This window comes from Myotis lucifugus, unplaced genomic scaffold (genome assembly GCF_000147115.1).
Source record: "Myotis lucifugus unplaced genomic scaffold, Myoluc2.0 scaffold_106, whole genome shotgun sequence".
In the NCBI taxonomy this organism is placed as follows: Eukaryota; Metazoa; Chordata; class Mammalia; order Chiroptera; family Vespertilionidae; genus Myotis; species Myotis lucifugus.
In genome coordinates, this window is record NW_005871154.1 from 1,668,324 (window position 1) to 1,692,274 (window position 23,951).

General features: G+C 40.2%; 1 protein-coding gene across 1 annotated transcript in view; it reads left to right on the forward strand.

Moving 5' to 3' along the window:
• The window catches only part of CTSC (cathepsin C), a 37,461-nt gene extending 18,896 nt beyond the window's left edge, over positions 1-18,565 (forward strand). The window contains exons 3-6 of the mRNA XM_006092875.3: positions 1,695-1,850; positions 7,650-7,765; positions 14,251-14,382; positions 15,965-18,565. Of these exons, the coding sequence (XP_006092937.2) occupies positions 1,695-1,850; positions 7,650-7,765; positions 14,251-14,382; positions 15,965-16,467 (907 nt within the window). The 3' untranslated portion in view covers positions 16,468-18,565. The remainder of the gene's footprint in view (positions 1-1,694; positions 1,851-7,649; positions 7,766-14,250; positions 14,383-15,964) is intronic.
• The last annotated feature ends 5,386 nt before the right edge of the window (positions 18,566-23,951 follow it).

Consider the following 23,951-nt stretch of genomic DNA (forward strand, 5'->3'; position numbering starts at 1 on the left):
TTCACATAATTGGTTAATTTTCTATAAACCTCCTTTTATTCTGCTTTTTAATTTAATATAGACTTAGCACCCTTCCATATCACTAAATAATCTTCTAGACATTTTTACTGACTACACTATATAGTGTATTATTTATTTAATCAGTCCCTTATCTTAAAAGATTCGTTTAGGTTGTTTATAATCTATCACTAGTGTAAGTGTTTCATTGAACATCTTTGTACATACATCTTAGTTAGCTTGAATCTTTACTTTCATCAGAGACATTCTAGTTCCAGGCTACTGATATATATCCTATATAATAAAAGGCTAATATGCAAATTGTCCCCTCAATCAGGAGTTCAACTGGGAGTTTGACCAGGGGGCAGGGCTTGCCAGCCAACCACCCATGTCCCCTCTCCCCTGGCCAGTCCCGCCAACAATCAGCGCTCACCCCCCCCCCCAATCGGGGGTGGGGCCGGCCCACCAACCACCCACAGTCCCTCCCCCGGGCTGATCTGGCCTGATTGGTCCCATTTGGGGCAAGCCAGCCGGACTCCACCCGTGCAAAAATTTGTGCACTCGGGGAGTCCCTCAGCCTGGTCTGTGCCCTCTTGCAGTCTGGGACCCCTCAGAGGATGTCCACCTGCCGGCTTAGGCCTGCTCCCCGGGGGATCGGGCCTAAGCTGGCAGTCAGACATCCCTCTGGCAGCCTAGGAGCCCTCAGGAGATGTCCACTTGCCAGCAGGGAGCAGGCCTAAACTGCAGTCGGACATCCTTAGCGCTGCTGAGGAGGCAGGAGAGGCTCCCGCCACCACCGCTGTGCTGGCAGCCATCAGCCTGGCTTGTGGCTGAGCAGAGCTCCCCCTGTGGGAGCTCACTGACCACCAGGGGGCATCTCCTGCATTGAGTGTCTGCCCCCTGGTGGTCAGTGTGTGTCATAATGACCAGTCATTCCCAGTCGTTCTGCTGTTAGGGTAAATTTGCATATTACCCTTTTATTATATAGGCTATATATCCTCAGGCAAGAGTGGACAGTGCCTTTTGGACTCACAGGCTGTCTCTTTATATATGAACCAAACCAAATTTGCTTTGGTGCCAGAAAAATGGCTTTGTTTGAACAAAGGATATGAACACAAACTGTACTATAGCCTGATGTCTTTAGAGCCAAAGTAAGGGAATTTTTCTGATCAAAAATTGCTTACCATTTATTGTTGGAATGTCTGATGCCGTCACTCGAGGCTCCCAAGTGTTCCTTAGCTGGGTCGATGGGGTCATATTCAATACAAAATGACTTGAGTACAGTGAATACTCATTAGGGTTGAGGATAATGCAGGGATCCTTAATATTTTGATTTTTGTCTTCTGAAATTGGGTTTTATTTTACCTTATAATTTTCAGTTTATCTCAATTTTGTGTTCTGTATATACGATATTGCTTTTCCCATCGACTGTTGGGAAATTTGCCATTGTATGTTTCTCTCTATACCACGGTGTACTTAACCTGTGGATTTTTTAAAACATTTTTATTTTAGAATAAAGACTGTTTTGAAGATTTGAATGAAGTGCTGATGTTACATTACCAAAAAAAAAAAAAAATGCCTTCCTGAAAGATTATACCATTTTCCATTTAGGCCCAGAGTATATGAATGCTTATTTTAATGGAGTCTAGTTACGTCAGTAAAGAGTGTGCCTAAAGCTATCTTGTTTTTGTTGGCAGGTATTCCAATAGGCTCTACAAATATAATCACGACTTCGTGAAAGCGATCAATGCCGTTCAGAAGTCTTGGACTGCAACCACATACCTGGAATATGAGACTCTTACCCTGAGAGAGATGATTAGGAGAAGTGGTGGCCTCAGACAGAGACTCCCCAGGTAATAAAGCACATCTCTTGACACCAATAAAGATATTGAATGCCATCATCCCTTCCAACCAGCATCTCTCCCTGGGTTGGCCACCATTTCACTGGTCATCCCAACTTATTTTTTCTGTTATCTAAGGAAGGGAGAGAGAGAGAAAAGAGTGAGAGAAAAATCAATGTGAAGGAGAAACAATCTATTGGTTGCCTCCAGCCCCCGCCGTGATCAGGGATTGAATTAGAAACCTAGGTATGTGCCCTGACTGGGAATCAAACCTGCTACCTTTTGATGTACGGGATAATGCTCCAACCAACTGAACCACACTGACTAGGGCCGTGATCGGCAAACCGCGGCTCGCGAGCCACATGTGGCTCTTTGGCCCCTTGAGTGTGGCCGCAAAGTTTCAATCGCACTGTATGTGCGTGACCGCATGTGGTATTTTGTAGAAGAACCACACTCAAGGGGCCACAGTTTGCTGACTATTGGGCTAAGGCCTATTGTCTTTTTTTAAAAATATATTTTATTGATTTTTTACAGAGAGGAAGGGAGAGGGATAGAGAATCAGAAACATCGATGAGAGAGAAACATCGATTAGCTGCCTCCTGCACACCCCCCACTGGGGATGTGCCCACACCAAGGTACATGCCCTTGACTGGAATCGAACCTGGGACCCTTCAGTCCGCAGGCCAACGCTCTATCCACTGAACCAAACCAGTCAGGGCTGTTGTCATTTTTGTGTGTGACCATTTTCCTCTCCTATTCACACACACACTCTCATGCTCTCCAATCCCTGTTTATGGGTTTTGCTTTCACAGCATCTGCCGTTTCCATGATTCACTTTCCATTTTATTTTCTTTAATATATTTTTTACTATGGGGGTAAGGGGAGGGGGGATGAGAGATATCTGTAATATATTTTTTATTGATTTCAGAGATGAAGGGAGAGAGGGAGATAGAAACATCAATGACGAGAAAGAATCATTGATCAGCTGCCTCCTGCACACCCCCTACTGGGGATCAAGCTGGCAACCTGGGCATGTGCCCTGACCGGGAATCAAACTCTGACCTCCTGGTTCATAGGTCAATGCTCAACCACTGAGACACGCTGGCTGGGCTCCCTTTCCATTTTCTAAACTCTGGCTTAGTTAGGGCTTTGTTGTCTCTTTCCTGCCTTGTGGCTCAGCCTCCTACCCCATCTCTTTGGTCTGGTTTCTTTGATATCTTTCCCTCTCTGTCCCCATTCTAAGCCAATCTATAAAATATTGCCAATTTCATCTTTCTTTACTCAGCTATTATTGTGTTACTACCTGTTGTCTAAAGGATACATTTAACTTGGTAAGCAAAACCATCTAAACCTGACAGTAATATATTTAAGTACTGTGACCTGCTTTCAAATATATGACACACAATGACTGAAAACTTTCCTTTCATATCATCTCTATTCATGATATTTCCTTGTCTCAAATACCCCTCAACTTGCCTGTCAAATTTGCCACCTGTAAACATCTCAAAATCATCTTTCTGTTTTAAGTTCCAACCAAAAATGTTTCTTGTTTACCAATATACTTTTACTGTCCTCAGCCAGAAGTGACATTTTCTATCTTTAGCTTACACACCCCAGAGTGTAGTGTTACTTTGGGAAATTAGGTCATAATACTTTTAATTTATATAGTCAGGAATTTGGTAGGATTTTTAAAAATTCTTTCAAAACCATAGCTGCATTTATCAGAGTATATAGTACCTTAACATTTGTTAAGTAGCCAATGGTGTTTCTGTGATGCCCGACCTTGCTTCAGGAGAAATTCATAGAACTGAAGGGCAGGGAACTGGAAACCAATAGGGAGCTAATGGGAGTCAGTAAATTGTGTAGGTTGCTATTTTCCCTTAATAATCGTAACGTTTTCCAAATTTCTGATATGATATTGATGATTTCCTTAATATAAATAGAGTCCTTGGCCCAGATTTTATTGTTTGAACAGGCCACTCGTTGGTTAACTGTTCAGTAATTAAAATGCATTCTGACTTTTTATCTGCAGACTAATAATCCTAATGCTCTGGCATTCTTCAACTATGAGGCTATTTGGAGACTTTTCCTATCAGAGTTCTGCCCCTTTTTCAAAAAGAATCGTACATGGTATTTCTCAAGGTGTATTCTAAGGAACTGCTTGTCCATGAGATGCTCTTGATAATTGATATTGGGGAGTGTGTGTTGTGTCCCTTCTTAGATTCATAAAGTGAAGGAGTGGGGCTCCTGCCTGAAAGATAAGAGCCTCAGACACAACTGCTTTGCCACCTGTCATGTGCCATATAGCTGAGGAACTCCGTGCTCTGCTCCCCTCTCTCTCTCGCCCCACCACCTTTGTTCTGGGGAAGGGCTAGCTTCATGAAGGGCTGCTTTTGAGACTAAGGCTCCATAGGAGGCTTGGGATATGGAGATGGAATTGAGTGAAGTTGGAAAGACTGAAGTAGACATGGTGGTCTAGCTGCTCCCATTTCAATCACATTTTTTATACAATGAAAATTCTCTGAGATTCTTTTTTAAAAATATATATATATTTTATTCATTTTTCACAGAGAGGAAGGGAGAGGAATAGAGAGTTAGAAACATTGATCAGCTGCCTCCTGCACACCCCCTACTGGGGATGTGCCAAGGTATATGCCCTTGACCGGAATTGAACCTGGGACCCTTCAGTCCGCAGGCTGATGCTCTATCCACTGAGCCAAACCAGTTAGGGCAAGATTCTTAACTTTAGGTGTAGGGAATTTGTGCAACTGCTGAAATTATAGAAAAGTTCATTATTTGGGGGCATCTCCCTGAGTCCAGAGCTTTCACCAGATTCTTAAAGAATTTGGACCTAATTTATTAAGAGCTGGTAATGTAAAGTGTAACTATAATGTTGTAATTCCCACGTCTCCATCTTCCAAATTCCTCTTTCACTCTCTTCATTTTTATACCATTCAGCTTCAGTTGTCACACTATTTTTGCTTTGTCCATGGTGTGTTGATGGGCAAACATTCTGCCTTAAAGAGTGGTGGGAAGGAGGAAGTTAACATTTGAATGCCTCTTGTGGGCCAGAGAGTCACTTAAATCTATCAGTATTCTATTTAATCTGTTCAATGACATGAATGATGATGATGCCAGTTATCATACTAGCTTAATAATTTATTTATCAAGGACTTATCAGAGACAGGCATTGTTCTAAGCACTCTTTTCCTAAAAATTCTTTGAGTTAGATATGCTTATACTCATTTTAATAGGAGTCCATCATAGTTTTGTGGTGTTAAGATATTTGACTAACGCCTTGGCCATTGTGGCTCAGTTGGTTAGAGCATCATCCTGTCCACCAATAGGTGGTGGGTTCGATTCCCAGTCAGAGTACATACCCAGGTTTTGGGTTCGATCCCTGGTTGGGGTGTGTGTAGGAGGCAACCTATCAATGTTTCTCTCTCTCATTGATGTTTCTTTCTCTCTCCCTTTCTCAAAAAAAATTATTGAATCCAAAATTTTAAAAAAATGTCCAGCCAATGTGGTTCAGTTGTTGAACCAGAAGATCACTGTTCAATTCCCAGGCCAGGCACATGCCTGGGTTTCAGACTCGATCCCCAGTAGGGGGTGTGCAGGAGGCATCCTATCAATGATTCTTTCTCATCATTGATGTTTCTATCTCTCTCTCCATCTCCCTTCCTCTCTGAAAATCAATAAAAACATATTTAAAAAAATAAGATCTTTGACTAATGTCACACAGCTAGTAAGTGGTGAAGCCACTTGTAGGAGGTTGGTATAGCTCTGAGATACCCGCCCTGAAATTATGTTATGCTGCCATGCTTCAATTCCTTTTTTATCTTCCATATTTTTTAGTGTGTTTTTAGGTATTTATAGGATAATTAGTTAATATTTACTGAGTAGTTGAATCTTTTGGCCTCTCAATGTAAAAATCACAGAAATTGTTCATTTCCTTCCAAAATTTGTTTGTACCCTAGTTTTTATTCATAAATTTCAGAGTAAATATCCAAGGTTTATATCTTTTTTTTTCTGTCCAGCATATAAAATTTTCATGATGCATAGCTTTTTTATGTACGTTGGTAATTCCATGGACATTATCCAGGTTAAATGTTTTATAGCATTACTATAATTGCCTTGTATTTGTTATGGTAGTTTATGTATGTTTCATGTCTCTTAATGCTGTTTTTTATGTATATGGTCAAAGACCACCTCATGTTCATCTTCTAGCAATGCCCCTGGCTTAGTTAATATTTTAGCGAAAAATTGACATTTCTGTATGGAATATGCCATCTATTCTTTTTAAAAAATACATCTTTATTGATTTCAGAGAGGAAGGGAGAGGGAGAGAGAGAGAGAAACATCAATGATGAGAATCATAGATCCACTGCCTCCTGCATGCCCCATAATGGGAATTGAGCCTGCAACCTGGGTATGTGCCCTCACCAAGTTAAGCATTGACCTAGGACCTCATGGTCAATGTTTAACCACTGAGCCAGACTGGCTGTGCAGTGCTATCTATTCTTTACAGTTCTCAAGGTTATGATTGCTAGTCAGAAATGATTTTCCCCATGTCTTTTATCTCACTTCCGTTTTGACCTAGCATTAACTTATATAATCTCTTAGAGAAGTGTGTGAGAGAAGGACTTAGGATTAGTTGCAGAGGACATGAAGAAGTCCAGAAATAATCTTTGCCAATGACTAACTTGGAAGCTGGTAAAAACCAACTTGGTAATCACTGGAAAGTTAGAACGCTGTGGTATGATAATTCCAAGTTGAGTAAGAAATTCAAGTAGTTTACAATAACAGAAAAATAAATGTTACCACAATATAACAGTATTGCCCTAACACAAGAGGTGATGGAGCATAGAGAGAAGTGGGTTTTTGTTGGGGGTTGTGGGTGGAGGCTGTTGTATGAGCAGTCTTTAAAATTAAAAGTCAGGGAAAAACTCTAAGGGGATTTTTTCTAATCAGTGGGCAGCAAGCATTTTAAGTAGAAGGAACAGCAGTACAAAGGCATGGAACACAGAGCATTCGGCAAACTTGGGCAAACTTTAAGAATTCAGGCGTGGCTACAGCTAGAATGCTGTGTGTGTGTGTGTGTGTGTGTGTGTGTGTGTGTGTGTGTGTTTTAAATCTCTAATACAGAGAAGCTTGTAGAACAATTTCCTCATTTCTTGGCAATGATGGATAGGCAAAAATGTCTATCCATCATTTCATCATTCCAGGCAACTCTCATTTTGTGCCTTATTTTCCAAGCATATCCTATAAGCTCTAGTTCTGTAATGAAGCAATTTTGTCCTCTGTTTATGGAGCTAGTCTGCCTACTTGATACTTAGATCTTTTGTTTCTGTGCCTTCTTCACTTCTTTTACCTCCTCACTATCACTACTGACCATCTCCTGAGTTAGATATCAGTAATTTCTCTATATCCTTTGTAGGCCATCTTTAACTTCCCATGTCTACTTTCTTGGTCAAAATCTGTTAAAAGTAAAAGAATGCAGCTACTGACACATGTTAAAAATACATTGCAGTGATATACAAAACCAGTGTCATTTCACAGGGGGAAATTACTAGATCATGAAAAAGAAATGGTGAATGAAAGTCACACAACATAGTTCTGTAATAGAGATATTATGTAGATTGCCACATGATTGTGCAATACACACATTGAAACATTGATGAGACAAGTGCCCCTTGAGTCTGAATGTATATCTTAGCCAGCCAGGAGGTTGAAATTATGGAATTAGAAGTTAGGAAATCATCCTTAAAGGAAAGACTGTATATTGATGTCAAATGTATATTTCCATCCTAGGCCCAAACCTGCACCACTAACTGCTGAAATACATGAAAAGCTTTTACATTTGCCAACATCTTGGGATTGGAGAAATGTTCATGGTACCAATTTTGTTACCCCTGTTCGAAACCAAGGTAAAAAAAAGTCTAATTTTTCATTAATTTATTCTGAAACATTTATTGAACGTTTACTATGTGCCAAACTCTGCAGTAGATTCTGGAGATACAGAGATGAAATGGGCATGATTTACTTTAGTAAAGAAATGGAAATGATACGGCCAATGAATATTCACTTCTTCTTTTGTATCCACAACCGACTTTGGTACTAGATAATCTCTCGAAATGAGCTTAGAATTTCTTAATTATCCTTCTCAATATAGGTTCCATGTAGCTAATGGGATTAATCAGAGTGATATGCAAGCCAAACTCATTTGCTCTCCTAGTAAGAAGAGACTCATGTAGAAACAAAGAATTGCATACAGATAGAATTGGTATTCTGTCTACAGTCCCACTTTGCTAGCTGTCTTCCCCCTCCCTGCCCTGACCCCATCATTTAGTCTTAAGTACTATAAAAGGCCAGAAAATGGATCCATAATTTTTTTCTGGTAGATTTTTTAATCTGTGGCCTTTCCATTTATTTTATGTCAGGATATTACCTATTATGGTAAATATTAACCCAGCTTCCAAAATGGTGGCCTGGGAGCAGAGCCTGGGTTTACCAAAGGTATGACTGTAATTCCATTTTGTTTGTTTTTTTGTTTTGTTTTTTAAATATATTTTATTGATTCTTTACAGAGAGGAAGGGAGAGAGACAGTTAGAAACATCGATGAGAGAGAAACACCAATCAGCCGCCTCCTGCACATCTCCCACCGGGGATGTGCCCGCAACCCAGGCACATGCCCCTGACCAGAATCGAACCTGGGACCCTTCAGTCCGCAGGCCGACGCTCTATCCACTGAGCCAAACCGGTTTCGGCTGTAATTCCATTTTGTAAGTTATTTCCAGAAATTGGATACAGAATGAATACATTTAAGAACTCTTCCTCTAATAGCACTTGGTATCAAATTATCTTGTTACCCTAAATTTTAGCTAACAATGACTTGCGGAATCATTTATGTAATACTCAGGTTTATTACTTCTAAGCTCAATTTCAAGATAACTAGAGTACATATGACTGATTTGTTACCATAAAATATGTGTAGTATTTGCTGTCTGAAAACAATCTGATTGGTATCTCCTGAGAACATTATAAGTGAATAACATCCAAAGATAAATTGTTCTTCCCCTTTCCTAAAAATTCAGTGATAATCATGCTGACCCACTTAATCACCACTGACCTTTCAATTCCGTCCTCACTGAATTCTTGCAAAATGTTCTAAATGCCCAGAGCTCTGAGCAGGTCTTATAGCAGCCAGTCAGCAAGGTTCCTGTCCAGCTGACACCAGAGGTCTTCCCTTTGTACCAGTTATTCTAGGACTCTTCAGCTCTAGAGAAAGTGCAGAAATCATTCCCTACCTTCTCTTTTGCTGAAGAGGGATTGGAAATGAGAGAAATTTGAAGGTAATTGAGAAATGAAAGGACTGATGTTTAAAGAGAGGATTAAATTTTTCTCTATCATCAAACAGATTTCCTATACTTATTTGAAATGGTTAAATAACTACTTCATGTCGTATTGATTATGAGGGCCTAGCACAGGCTTGCTTCTGTTGTGTTGCATGTTTATAGAATACTAGAGGCCCGATGCATGAAATTTGTGCAAGAGGCTCAGCCCTCACAGCCCGGCTTCTGCCTCGTGGCCCCAAAGCCCCGCCCACTGTTCATTCTTCAGTCCAGTCTAATTAGCATATTAGCTCTTTATTATATAGGATGTTGTGTTAGGATTTTTTGGTAGTGGCTGAGGATATAAAAACTAATATGACATGGTCCTTGTCCTAGAGACTCACAGTTTAGCAGCCCTGCAAGCAAAACATTAAAATACAATATGAAAAGTTATTTGAAAAAGTGTTTTTAAAACTCAATGGAAGCATAGGAGAAGGTGGGGAAAAAAGTTTGGTTCCTCTCACTCCCCAAACGATATGATCAACTAGTGATGAGACAATGATCAACTAGTGATGAGACAATTATTCAGTGGAAGGAAATTAGACTTTCTAAAGCCAAGTTCTTTGATGTTGGTTTTCTTATAGCTTGAAAAGCTAATATTGTCTCCCATATCCCATATTTCGTGAGAGTTATAACTGTGAGTTGTACAGAGGCACGGGTAATTTAAAAACAGAAGGGTTCAATAGATTAATTGCTTTGCAATTGATTCCTCATTTGTAGAATCTTGTTCGGTACTTGGGAAAATAATGTACTTAGAGGTTCCTCTTTTGACTTTCTTTTGGTTTTCTGTACTTTCGGTTGGAAAAAAAAATATTTTCCCTTCCTGTTAATTGGGCAACTTGGAAATTTCCACTAACTTTAAGAACACCAGTGTTCGGTATAACCCAGAATTCAAAATTAGCTGCAGTTAAGGGAATTCACGACTTTATGCAGAGAGCATATCAAGATGAATGAAAAAAGAGACATCGGGAGGACAAATGAGGTTTTAGCTTTACACTTAGAAACAGGTTTAAGCCCCAGCCTGAATGGCTGGGTTGACTTTGAAGTGTGAGAGGCAAGAGAGCTCGGAAATTGGAAGACATGAACTTCCTTAGTTTTTCTTCCAGCTATGCTGCCTTTATTTATTCCATCTTCATGAGCGAAGAGGCTGTCTCTCAGGTCATGTTACTTAGGAAGTGCAGAGTGTTTTGCTAATGTTTAAAATGTAGTTCATTTCAGACTTGTTTTAAATGCTGTTTATGCCGTTATTTTATTTTTTTTTAAATATATTTTATTGATTTTTTACAGAGAGGAAGGGAGAGGGATAGAGAGTTAGAAACATCGGTGAGAGAGAAACATAGGTCAGCTGCCTCCTGCACACTCCCTACTGGGGATGTGCCCGCAACCAAGGTACATGCCCTTGACCGGAATCGAACCTGGGACCCTTGAGTCCGCAGGCCGACGCTCTATCCACTGAGCCAAACCGGTTAGGGCCAGACTTGTTTTAAATGCTGTTTATGCCGGAAGGCAGGAACCTTAAACTGTCTGCTTCACCCTATTCGTTTTACATACAAGATAGAGAGAAATGCCGGAGAGATCAAGAGACTTGCTCACAGTCACATAGCTGAGTGACAAAGCAAGTGGAAGGCAGGAAGGGGTAGGAATTCTGACTCCTTACTACTAGTTCTGTATGTTTCCTGCTGTTGGAAGGTGCAGCTGAACATTGTTAAATCTTGCAAAAGTGACATTATTTACTTGAGACTGTGAAAATTGGCTTGTTGCAGAGTTCTGTCTGGGCCAGACCTCCCTTAGTCTTCTGAAGGGATAATGGTTCTTTTAAAATCTAGGCTCTGGCTTTGATGTTCGAAAGTCATTAATTACCTCGGCAGCTGACACATTCTTCTGGGAACTACAGGGGCTTGAGAGAAGTTATCTCCTTTTCTCATCCCCATGTTTTTTTCTGTTAACAGAGCACATTCTGATCTCTTGAATGTACATGTGACTTGTCTCCCCCCCGCCCCGCCTGCCCCCCACAATGATGGATGGTCAGAAATAACCAAGAGAGGTTATTTCTTTGGCTGCCATGGGCCAAGAATCCTGGGTGGCCAAAATGGGGCTGTTTCCAGACTCTTGTGGAATGTTATTTTTTTTACAAGACCCTTGTGTTTCATTGTAGGAACAACTGGCTTTGGCTATTTATTGTCACTCATGTAGTTCTTTGACATTCTATCACTTGAAAGTTAAGGAGGGTCCTAAGGATAGTGTTACTTGGATGGTTTAAACAAAATGTATAAGTTAATTTTGGTCTATTTAGTAACTAGATGACAGGGAAAGGGAATTTGAAGATTCATTAAAGTAGATAGAGACCTGTGAACTGAAAAGGACACCAGGCCTGCATTAGCAGACACTAGGCACTAGCCCCTGCCATCTGTTGGCTTTGTGACTTTGGACAAGTCATTATTGCTTCTTTCCAAGTCTCAGTGTATGCATTATCAAGTGAGTGATAATTCATTTAGTACAAATAAATGAATTCCAAGGCCTTCTCCCAAATGTTTGTCTTTTTATAAAAAATATGTTTTTATTGATTTTATAGAGAGAGGAAGGGAGAGGGAGAGAGAGATAGAAACATCAATGGGAGCTCATCGATTGGCTGCCTCCTGCATGCCCCCTACTGCATGTGTCCTGACTGAATCGAACCAGTGACCTCTTAGTGCATGGGACGATGCTCAACAAACTGAGCTACTGCCAGGGCTTACCAGCAGCCCCTGAATGACAGATGAACAGATTACTCTGACACAGTTTCATTGTGAATGAGAGGGCTAAGGGATGGCCTGGCTGAAGGAACCAGGCAGCCTCAGTTGCCTGCCTTGTTAGCCTTTTATTCTAGTTTTTATCTTTAGATACAATGAGTAGGGTGAGTAATCTTGGGAGGACACATGTGTTTGCATTGTCCTCAAGCAATGGCATCCAGGGATTAAGCATAAGGATTCCAGCAAACACCTGGGGATCTGCACATTCACAGACTTGTTTGGAAAGGACAGGGAATAATTAGGGGCGCCACCTTCGACACTCCCCTAAGTCTCCCCTAAGTCGGAATTCCAATAAACAGGGCAGGCAGCCTCCCACACACTTCCCTTTTCTCAGAATGTCCTACTTACAACTTTCCAATCAAGTGTCATGTGTTCCCCAACAAGCTACACTGGCCCATCGCAAGTGTTTGTCTTCTACTGTCCATAATTTAGATGATCCCTCAGCAGCAAAAGCAGTGTATAATGTGATATGGGTAAATCTGAGATGTTTATTAGAATTTGTGGAAACATCAGAAATGGTAGCAGTTAAAGGCTAGTAGGGCTCTAATAGATTCTAGGTTTTGGACCTCTGATATTGTTGAATTTCTTAGAGAGGGCTCACATTAGGGCCTAGGGTTGTGTCTCCCTTACAGCTTAGAAACAAGTCAAGGTTCACTGTTTCCATTCAAGTCATTTCCCCCCCGGATGCAAATATGTATCTTGTTCATAACTTGACTCTTTCTTCCACAAACATGCATTGCGTTCCCTTGTTGCATCAGGCACCAAGATGAAGAGAACACATTTCCTGTGAACACTCAAGGAAATTTACAGTATAGTTTTTGGAAAACAATATAAGTAATTCAAATAGAGTTTAGGATGTTGGAGGCTGAGCATAGAGTATCCTGGATTTACTTTGCACTCAGAGAGGAATGAGAATCAACAGTTACCTTCTCCAAGTAACATATTTTGAATGCATAATGTTCTTTTGAGTATTTTTCTTTCTAAGGAAGACAGTATCTAAACTGTGAAATTTAGCTTTATTAAATAGAACAAACGCAGCATTCTCTTTACGTAGAATGAGTTTTTTGGATTGTAATATGTCTATTCACTAATCTTGTTTTATGTGCATAAGGGAGTGCTCACTATTCAGATAATTTAGTAACTAATATTAGTAAAGTGAACAACATGCCAATTGTGTATATTTGCATTTAGTACCAATGTCTTGGTACTAAATTTGTATCAGCGACAAAGAGGCTATGTAATAATAGAAATATTAATATTATGCCCATTTCTTTCTAGAATTATAACAAGTAGAAGTCCCAGTTTTGTTATATATGTGCCACATTTTCTTATTTCTTAACCACACATATTGAAGAAACATAGAAAAATAATATTGTTCACATATTTTTCTTTATAATGTATTATTTTTCTTTTGAAATAGCAACTATATTCCTCGCATATTCTTCTTAAGTAAATTGATTTTGTCTTTGCCAGAGCATTCAGGTGTTAAAATGAAGCTGTTTTCTTTTCCCTTCTCCCTACCCCCATCCAGCTATTTTCATATTCTTCTCTCCTCTCGGTAATACTTTTCGGGGACCATAGCTATACTGCTGTTACCCCTTTTCACTTGGAATCAGTCTTCTTTTAATTTTACTACCTCCATGTCTTATATCTTTATTTCCTCATTGGATATCTTAAGTACCATATTCATCATTATAATTATTCTCTTTCTTTCTTGGGCTTTGTTGTCTTTTGCCTCCTTGACCCTGGTTAAATCAAACTCTCTACAATATACCCATCCTTGAGCCCATCTTAGGGTTAGTTCCACCCAGCAAGTTGTGTTAGAAAATGCTGCTTTTTAAAAGCTCAGCTTATTTGTATCCCTCAGTCTGTTTTCTCTCAGTCTGGTGGCTCTGCAGACATAGGTCATTTCTTCATGATCAAGAATACTGTCAAATGCTTTGCAGAAGTTAGGAAGTTTTCGTTCTTCTTTTTTTTTCCCTCTCTTAAAATATTCTCAAGGAAAGCCCCATATAGTAACATTTGCCTTTTGATGAAAAAGCTGAAATCTTAATGTTTGCTTTAAGTTCAGTCATGTCTATTGATTGACTCTTTTTTTATTGTGCTCAAGCAACACTCAGTGTAAATATATTAAAATATCTCAACCACTGAGCTTTTTCTGTTTTTTGTGAGTACTTCAAAGGTCTCTTTTATGAAGTAAAAAAATATATCTTTTTTTTCTCCGTCACCAGCATCTTGTGGAAGCTGTTACTCATTTGCTTCTATGGGTATGCTGGAAGCAAGAATACGTATTCTAACCAACAATACCCAGTCGCCAATCTTGAGTCCTCAGGAGGTTGTGTCTTGCAGCCAGTATGCTCAAGGTAAGTGTTGTATTTCAGACACTATTTCCTATGTGTGTGGTTGGCCAATGTTGGCAAAGATAAAAGGATGGTGTAGTAGAGAGAGCCAATGTCTGTAGTCAGAAAATCCTGGTGCAAGTCTGCCCCTATCAGTTATTAATGAGTGGTTTCTCATGGAATTTATTGCACCCCCAATAGTTATACTATAGATTGCATGAGCACTGCCTCTTAGGAATCTCTTACATACATTACCCAACAATACCCCAAACCCTGAAAGAGTAGATATAATCCCCAATTTATAGACAGGGAACAGACACGAAGTTGTTCTATAATCTTTTAAAGGCCACACAGCTTCTAACCCTTAGAGCAGGGGTCCTCAAACTACGGCCCGTGGGCCACATGCAAATACAAATATTGTATTTGTTCCTGTTTTGTTTTTTTACTTCAAAATAAGATATGTGCAGTGTGCATAAGAATTTGTTCATAGTTTTTTTTAAACTATAGTCTGGCCCTCCAACGGTCTGAGGGACAGCGAACTGGCCCCCTGTTTAAAAAGTTTGAGGACCCCTGCCTTAGAGTTTCAGTTTCCCTCCAAAACCTAATTCTTGTTAAAACCAAACTAGCACTGGTTTTTCTTTAGGATAATTTAAAATTCTGTATGTATGTTTTTGAGAAGAGGGCATATGTAATGTATGAAGAAAGCCTGATGGCCATTCATTCAGAGAGAAACATTCCCATGTTAGAGTTTTCTTCTGTCAACCCTGGGTTTGGCCAAGAGAAAGTTTCTCAGTTCACCAGCGGAGAATGGTTATTTGCCAGTGGGCCTTTCATTCTTTCTGAAATACTTATCAAACATGGATATTGTGACTTCCAGGATCTGGGGATTGTGATGTATCAAGACAGTCCTTCCTCTTATGAAGAGCCATGGTGTGGTGTCTGGATATTTAATAAGAACAATAATAGTGAAATTTTAAAATATATATATATTTTATTGATTTTTTTTACAGAGAGGAAGGGAGAGGGATAGAGAGTTAGAAACATTGATGAGAGAGAAACATTGATCAGCTGCCTTCTGCACCCCCCTCCCACCCCCACCGGGGATATGCCAGCAACCAAGGTACATGCCCGTGACCAGAATTGAACCTGGGACCTTTCAGTCTGCATGCCGATGCTCTATCCACTGAGTCAAACCGGTTAGGGCAATAGTGAACTTTTATTGCTTTTATATGGAGTGACTAATTTAATTCTACAAGAAAGGTGCTATTACTATCTACATTTTACAGATAAGTAAACAGAGGTACAGAGACATTCTTCACACAGTTTTGGGTTTGAACCTACATAGTGAGGCTGCAGAGCCTCCCACCTAACCACTATGCTAGAGGTACCTTCAAGTGCTGAATAAATGTCTGGTAAATAGATAGGGATGATAGGATAGTGAGCTGGGTAGTAATAGATAGATGAATGAAGTGACATTTAAGCCAGGTACAACTTCCAGGTAGCATAAAAAATTAATGGAATAGAAAGAGATGCGAGGAAGTGGGACAATTTCTCCTTGTGTCCCTTTCTAATAAAGGGGTAATAACTCTGTGTTATTCCTCCTCAGGCTGTGAAGGCGGCTTCCCATACCTCATTGCAGGAAAGTATGCCCAAGATTTCGGGCTGGTGGAAGAGGCGTGCTTCCCCTACACAGGCACTGACTCGCCATGCAAAATGAAGGAGGACTGCTTTCGTTACTACACATCTGAGTACCACTATGTAGGTGGTTTCTACGGGGGCTGCAACGAAGCCCTGATGAAGCTTGAGCTGGTCCATCATGGGCCCATGGCAGTTGCTTTTGAAGTCTATGATGACTTCCTCCACTACAACCAGGGGATCTACCACCACACTGGTCTGAAGGACCCTTTCAATCCATTTGAGCTGACTAATCACGCTGTCCTGCTGGTGGGCTATGGCACTGACCCCAAAACTGGGCTGGATTACTGGATTGTTAAAAACAGCTGGGGCACCAGCTGGGGTGAGCAAGGTTACTTCCGGATCCGTAGAGGGACTGATGAGTGTGCAATTGAAAGCATAGCAATGGCAGCCACACCAATTCCAAAATTGTAGCATGAACCACCCAGCATTTTATACTGACCGCCATCAGTCATGAAAGGGGATGATTTATTCACAGGTTAGAGATTTTATTGCAGCAGCTTCAGAAGATTACAAATAGATTCTTATTAAGATTTTTGCCTTCAAAATTAAAACTGCCCTTGATTTAATATACCTTCCCATTAGCCACTAACCTAATTTTTTCTAAGTATTCAATTAAATGAGTTTTTATGATGGTGGTGAACTATGCACTAATGGATTTTGCTAATCATTTCTAATTCAAACATGCTATATTTTGAAAAGTCTATTTGAAAATCTCAAGGAATTATGGCAAGGATTATTAAATTAAAAAAATATTTTTTGTAAATGATCAAGTGATATATATTGTAGAATGTATGTGTGTGCATAAGAGAACTTCTACCATTGGCTCCTTCAATTCAGATTTATTGTGTCACCTATATAAGTACTTTAAGAAGGAAAAGCATTTGAGGATATTTAATTAAAAACAAAAATTTATGAAACTCTATGATAGGGAATATGTTCAAATAATGGCTAGTGAATGCTAAATTCATCCCCTGTATAGTTGATGAGCCAAAAGTCATAGCAAAAAAAAACAAAACAAAACAAAAAGGAGTTTTGGTCAAAATGTTGATATTGGTTACATTTTCTTATGGTCTATCTTGAATTTCGAAGTATTGGTTAACCTTCATTGGGTGAGCAGTAATAGCTTAATTAGTAGAATATTAGCAGTTTAGATTTGGACAGATCTTTGGGTCTCTAAGATATATTTCACAGTGATATGAAACTGCTATGCTGAGTAAATTGGTGTCATCTATTAGAAATGATTGATTAGGCAAAATTAGGCAGCCAAAGCTCTAAAATATACATAAGAACCACAAGTCTTTTGGAAGAGACCGTAAATAGAGATCATGCAATCAAACCTCTGCACAGAAAAAGAGACTAAGGCTTAGAAAAAGTTCAAGTAACTCACCTAAGGTCACACAGGTGGTAAGTAAGGGAGTCATGAATAGCACCCAGATCTAAGGCCTGTTCTCCTTGAGCAACTGGACACTGAACCTCAGCACTTTGCACCAGAATATCCAAAATCCTCAGGGATACGAGGTGTATACTTGGAAATTTCACCTTGACATGTTAAGTCTCAGAGTTTTGTCTTTAAACCTCATGTACTCTCTGCATGACTATTGATTCACTACAATGACACTTTTATTCTCCTTGAACTGAAGTGGCCTTCCAGGAATTTACCGAGTGTTTAAGGTGTGGCTTCTTGTGCTTCTTGGAACACTGAGACATACCTTTGACCTTTTCACCACATGGTGACACAGAACTTCCAGGAGGACTCCAACGACTAGTATTTCCTCTGTCACTGTTACTGATTCAATGTAATTTTAGTCCTACTTTATGCCTAGCCTTGTCACTATGTGAGAGTGTAAAAAGAATTTGAAATCAAGGATGCATTTATTTTTCACTGAAATTTAAATAGATACTACCTCTCAGCTTAACAGATATGACTTTGTTAACAAGTACACATGAGCTTATCCTCTGGGTTTCTATTGGACAGCAGTTAGCGGACGCATAAGAGAGCAAGTCAGGAAGATGCAGAGTGCCCATGGTTTTGCACAATTTTCTGAGAGCCCTGACAGCCCCACAGGAAAATCATTGCTGGTATCATGTATTAAATACTTGAGAAAATACTGAAAAACTAAACATAGGTGTGAACCTAATTGGCAGTGGGAAGCAGCTCTCACAGCACGATGAGTTGAAGACAAGCAGGGGTTTGAAGAGGCCCTAAGTCTTCAGAGATGGCAAGAAGGATTGCCCAAATGAGAGCTCGTGTTACACTGCACTTCCACCTGCATTTATCTGCGTGGACTCTGCTTCTCCTGTGTCTATAAGACAGAAAAGATCACTTATTTCAGCAGCAGTGGAAGAATTAAAGACAGTGACTAAATGAAACATTGTAGTTCCCCCAGCCTTGTGATTAAACTGTTAAACTGTACAAACAGCAGCAAGTTTCATTCTAAAATGTGTTCATGTTGGTGTTAATAGCACATAAATAACCAAAGTCGGCTGACAAATTAAACTATGGAAAAAACGGGATGGCAATTCTGGCTAAGCTCCCCAAAGACATTCCCAGAAACACTACAGTGAAAGCATGCGTGGGTGACACCACTGACCACAAAGAGAAACTAAGTTTAATCGGGCATCTAGCTCAGCTGTGACACTGGCTGCCACTTACCCACCATGAAACCTTGGGCAGTTTCCTTAAACCACCTGTGCTTCCTTGTCCTCATTTGTTAATGGAGATAATGGAATAGATCTCACATTTAACTCTTCCTACCTAAAGCCTTGCTGTTGCAACAAAGGAATCAAATGGATTTGTGCCTTCAGGTGATATCATTTGCTTTATTTAAGATCAGGCTTTTCACCATCCCAAGTGGGCGAACTAAACTAAATTCAGATAATGAAATCTTCCTAGCCTTCCAAGCTCAAGGAACTCTGACCTCTCACCACTGAATTCGGGAAGGGAATAGACTTGGATAGGAAGGGATACACATGTACTAAACAGAGCTCTCTGAGGATTAAATGCCTTCAGATATGCAAAGGATGCAGAACAGTGCTTGGAACGTAATAAGTCCGCTTTTTTCTGAACTCAAATAATCATTTGCTATAGGAAGCAGCTAAGACACAATTCTGCTAATGAACAAAGTCTACCCTACTAGGGGGAGAGAGAAAAACCAAGAGAGGAACACTGGTACAAAGAATCCCACAGAAAAAAACTTGCGAAAAGTATAAATTAGACAGTTCTGATCTGGTGTAGAGGTTTCACTTCCCCACCACACTGCTGCTGCTGCCCCTGTGGAGAGAACAAGTGTGAGCTGGTCAAGGTCAGGTGCTACAGCACAGCTGAAAATCAGACCCCAGTTGAGAGGAAAGTCACTAACTGAAGCAAAAAGGAGTCAGGCTAATCTAAGGTGGTAACCGCTGGATTTTCCTATTCGGAATTTTTCTATTAGGATAAGGTAAGCATAACAGATTCACAGGACAATGCCAAAGGTCATCTAGTCCACCTCTGTCCTTGAAATAAAAACGGGTTTTGCAGGTGAGATAACATGTCTGGGGTCCCAGCTAATAAAGATAAATCTGGGCCCCAGTGTGTCTAGAACTTTCTACTGTACCCACTGCCTCCTAATTAAGAAAAACAGAGAAATTCTAACTGAGACTAATGACTTCATCTTGCTCTTAAAATCATTTCTAAGATCTTTCCTAACTCTCCAATCCTTTTCTGGTCTCTTGGGGAAAAATGCTGTAAGCTCTAATCCATGTGGTTTGGAAGCTTTAACAGTTTTCTTCTAAATATAGTGATGCTAATATTTGTATTTCTTAATTGTAGTAAGTATTTATTTTTGGATAGAAGCTTCCTGACCAAGACAGGAGAGCTTTAGATAAATCAAATTCTTCTGCTCTGAGGGAAGTGGATGGACTTGACATTAGCCATTGGACCGTAGTTTCATTAGCTGTAAAATATTGACCTCGTTGAACTGTAGTTCCGAGTGAAACTGTAAATTTGCCTGAAATTGCCTGGGCTGTAAGATAATTGAAACCTCAGCAGCCCTGGCCATGCGACACGAAAATTGCAGGAGATGAACTAGCCTTTGGACAGAAAATGCAACACATGCCTTTGTTGTCTCTTCCTTTTTCCTCTCAGAAGTCCATTTATTGAGATCCATTTTCTTCAAGTGCTTTTAAGAGTTAGCAGCAGTGGAAAATTTAACCTCTCCTTTTCTGATCTTGAGACTATGATGCTGATTTTCAACTTTCCTAAAAGGCAATTTGTTTTTTGAAATTTAGTTCTATTGAAAAAGCCAGCTTGTTCCTTCCTCTAATACAAATGGTCTAAAGAGAGAGAAATCCTAGCAATCAATTGAACAGAAATGAGTTGGAGAAATAGCCTTTCCCTGAGGAAATGAGGGAAATGCCACGAAGGTAAGGTGGCGCATTAAAGGAATCATTGAGATAATTTATTTTTTCCCTGTACTATATTTTCTTAACCTTCAAAAGTATTGAATAGGTTCAGTGTACTGTAAGATTAATGATAGAAAGTGAATGCTGCTAGTATCAGATTTTTGTACCACATTCTCTCTTTTGTGGGAGACCTAAGAGAAAAGCCAGTTTGTCCTTCCGATAACTACTCCTGTGCCGTCATAACAAATGCACAGTATTCCCAAGAGCTAGTAGACAGCAGCCTAAGATTCAATTGTGCAACAGGATGAGTCAATGGAAAGTAAACAGAATAGCCTTGTGCCGTCAAAATGTACTGCACTTTGGAATCAGTCCCGATGCTGCGACTTTGCTTCTCCCATGTTTGTTATTTGGACCTGAGTCCAATTACTGAATGGAGTTGTCTAGTCTTCAGTGTCTTTGCCTGTTAAAGGGTGATGCTAGTACTATCAAGGGTTGTGACAAGGTGTCGGGATGGGAAAGTCTGCCAGACAACATGCGAATGCTCTTACACTTATTTTCCTGGCACTAAGTAACGGTTACAGACTTGGGAAGAGGGAGGTAATTCTGAGGACTGAAGCTATCCCAGAAGCTACCAGAGAGTAGACAGAACTTGAGCTGAGCTGTGAAGGATCAAGAGGAGAAGTAAAAGACATGGAGGGCGAGGGAGCGGGTAAAGACTGAAGTCACAGAAGAGAAGGGCAATGCCCCTCATTCCGAGAAGACAGATTGAGCCCTTTCTGAGTAGCCCCCGACCAATAGGAACCCATTGATAGGCTTTTTTAAATATCTAAAACTTAAATGTATAAAAATACAGTCATAATTAATCGTAAGAATTGGGCTCATTAGTGGATCAGATATTGATTGATTTTTTTTAAATCCTCACCTGAGGATATTTTTCCATTGATTCTTAGAGAGAGAGAGAGACAGAGAAACAGTGTGAGAGAAACACATCAATTGGTTGTCTCCTGCATGAGCCCTGACCAGGGCTGGGACCAGGGAAAAGCCTGCCACTGAGGTACATGCCCTTGACCAAAATCAAACCCGGGACCCTTCGGTCTGCAGGCCGATGCTCTATCCACTGAGTCAAACTGGCTAGGGCCAGATACTGGTTGACTTTAACAAAGGAGGAGAGGAGCAAATCGGAAGATAGAATGATAATTGGAAGCCCATGTGTGTGAGAAAATCCTGTCAGAAGATAAACACATTTGGTCAAGATAAGAATGAAAAGAAATGAGGTAGGTTGCAGGATTTTTGCTTAAAAAGAACACTTGTGTAAAGCATTAATCCTCTCTTGTGAGGTCATGGACCATGGACCCTTTTGAGATGGATAAAAACTATGGCTTCTTTCCCAGGAAAAATGCATATACTCATCTTATTTAACCTCTCATAAAAGCTCAGCATGATCTTGGAGATTGACATGCCCCAGCACAGTCAAGTTTACTCTTGTGTGCATAGCACCTTTCCCCCCAGCCAATTAGCTATTCCAAAGTGCAGATGTTGTCCCTGTGTTCTCTCAGCTACAGGCTGGGAGGAGCCATTGGAAAGTTTTGGCCGGTGGGACAGAGGGAGCCTCTTCCAGGTAGATAGCTCAGCGTCCAGGCATAATCCCAGGCTTAGTCACACCCTGTTTGGAAACAGCTCCCCATTTGTTCTCTGAGTCTTAGTGGCTCTCAGAGCCTAGCCCCTTGTCTTGGTTTCTGTGGGTTGGAATCTAATCTCACTCCTACTGTCACCATCAATAGAGTAGGAATCTGACCAGTAAAATTCTGCCTGGTAACTAGTCCTTCCACCAATGGAGAGAATTCTGATGCCCACTGCCTGCCCACAGGACTGTTCATTTTGTGTAGCCCCCAGGCTCCCGTCACTGTGCTCCTGCCATTCACAGGAGCAACACCATGACTTCTCCCTGCTTGAACCTCCTGCTGCCTCCTGACCTGGACTGCCCACTGCTGCAGTTTCACCCAGAGGGTCTCTAACTGCCACATTATTTATTTTTGCACCCAGTTCTGTTTTTATTGGTAATAATAATAGTTGCTGATTTGTCAAGGTCTTAACTTTAAGCCAGGTGGTGTGGTAAGCCTCCTTCAGTTCCTTGTAAAGATCCTGTCTTACAGCTAAGGAGTCAGAGCACTTAAGTAACTTGCCCCAAATCACAGAGCTCATCCATTTACTTGAGAACCCAGGTCCCTTTGTTCTAGAACCGCAGCTCTTCACTACTCTGAGATGTCCTTCCTGGGTCTTCCCCAGTGGTTGATTTTTAAAGACCTGGTCCATTTTGTTGTCCCTGTGTTTTTGTAGGTAACTATCATACTTTGCACAGTCGCTGAGAAGTAAGAAGATGCCTTCATCATTTAAATCAGGATGAATAAAAGGAGGGTGGTCTCAGAGAGGTTGAGTCAGGAGGAGAACAGTGAGAGAGGGATGATGACATACTCTATTTTAAACATTGCATTTCAGCTGACTGCTGCAAACACAGTAAAAGCTACTTTCAACAAGCGTCTCACCAGAAATGTGATAGGATTCTTAGGAAGGATTTGGCAAATGTAATGTTTAGCAGATTTGCAACAATTGCTATAAGCTCAAATGGAAGATAGTTTCTGGCAAGGCACTGGGCCCTCCCAGGGAGAGTGGATTATTTTACTTGGTGTGCAAAGGCAAGGAAGGTATTAAAGATAGCTACCTTCCTTCCAATATAAAAATATAAATAAGCAAAAAGAAGAAAGATGATTGAGGCCTTCTCTGTTGTATTTCATGGACCTCAGCATGCTGGTAGAAAGCAACACAGAACACATACATTCAGGTTCACAGAAAGTTTAAAGTCGACCTGGCCACTCAACGATCTCTTTCTGTATATTTGAGCAGCCCACCTGTTGGGTTTTTGAAGTTTGGAATAATAAAAGAATAACAAAGAAAGAGGCCCTGTAGTTTTTGCATGCATTTTCAGGGACTTCAGCTCAGAGCCTTTAGCATGAAGAGTGCTATCTTGGGCAAACATCCAGAAAAACATCTCTTAGGGGGAGACTTCTGTTTTTGTTTTGGAACAAATCTGCAATTAATCAAAGCATTATTTCCAGTTATAAAAAGTTGGAAATAACCTAGAAGTCCAACAAACAGAAAACAGATTATTTATAGTACACAAACTTGACAATATATTATAACAATATTAAAAATAACTATGCTGCCAATATAACCACATTCAGAAATGTTTATGTTATGTAAAAAATGGATGCCATGTTTTGTTATGTAATAAGCAAATGGACATGTAAGCACCTTCAAAAGGGCAGGAGGACTATGAATAGCCACGCAAGTTATTTCCTCTGTTGTTTTTCTTATAACAGCTCTTTTACAGATAACAGAAAATGTAATCAAAATTTGCATTACCAAGAAGCCCTCATCACACAAATATGCTCCAGTCTCTGTTCTGTCATAAAAAGCCACCAACTCTTCATTTTACTGCAAATATCACATTACCTTTT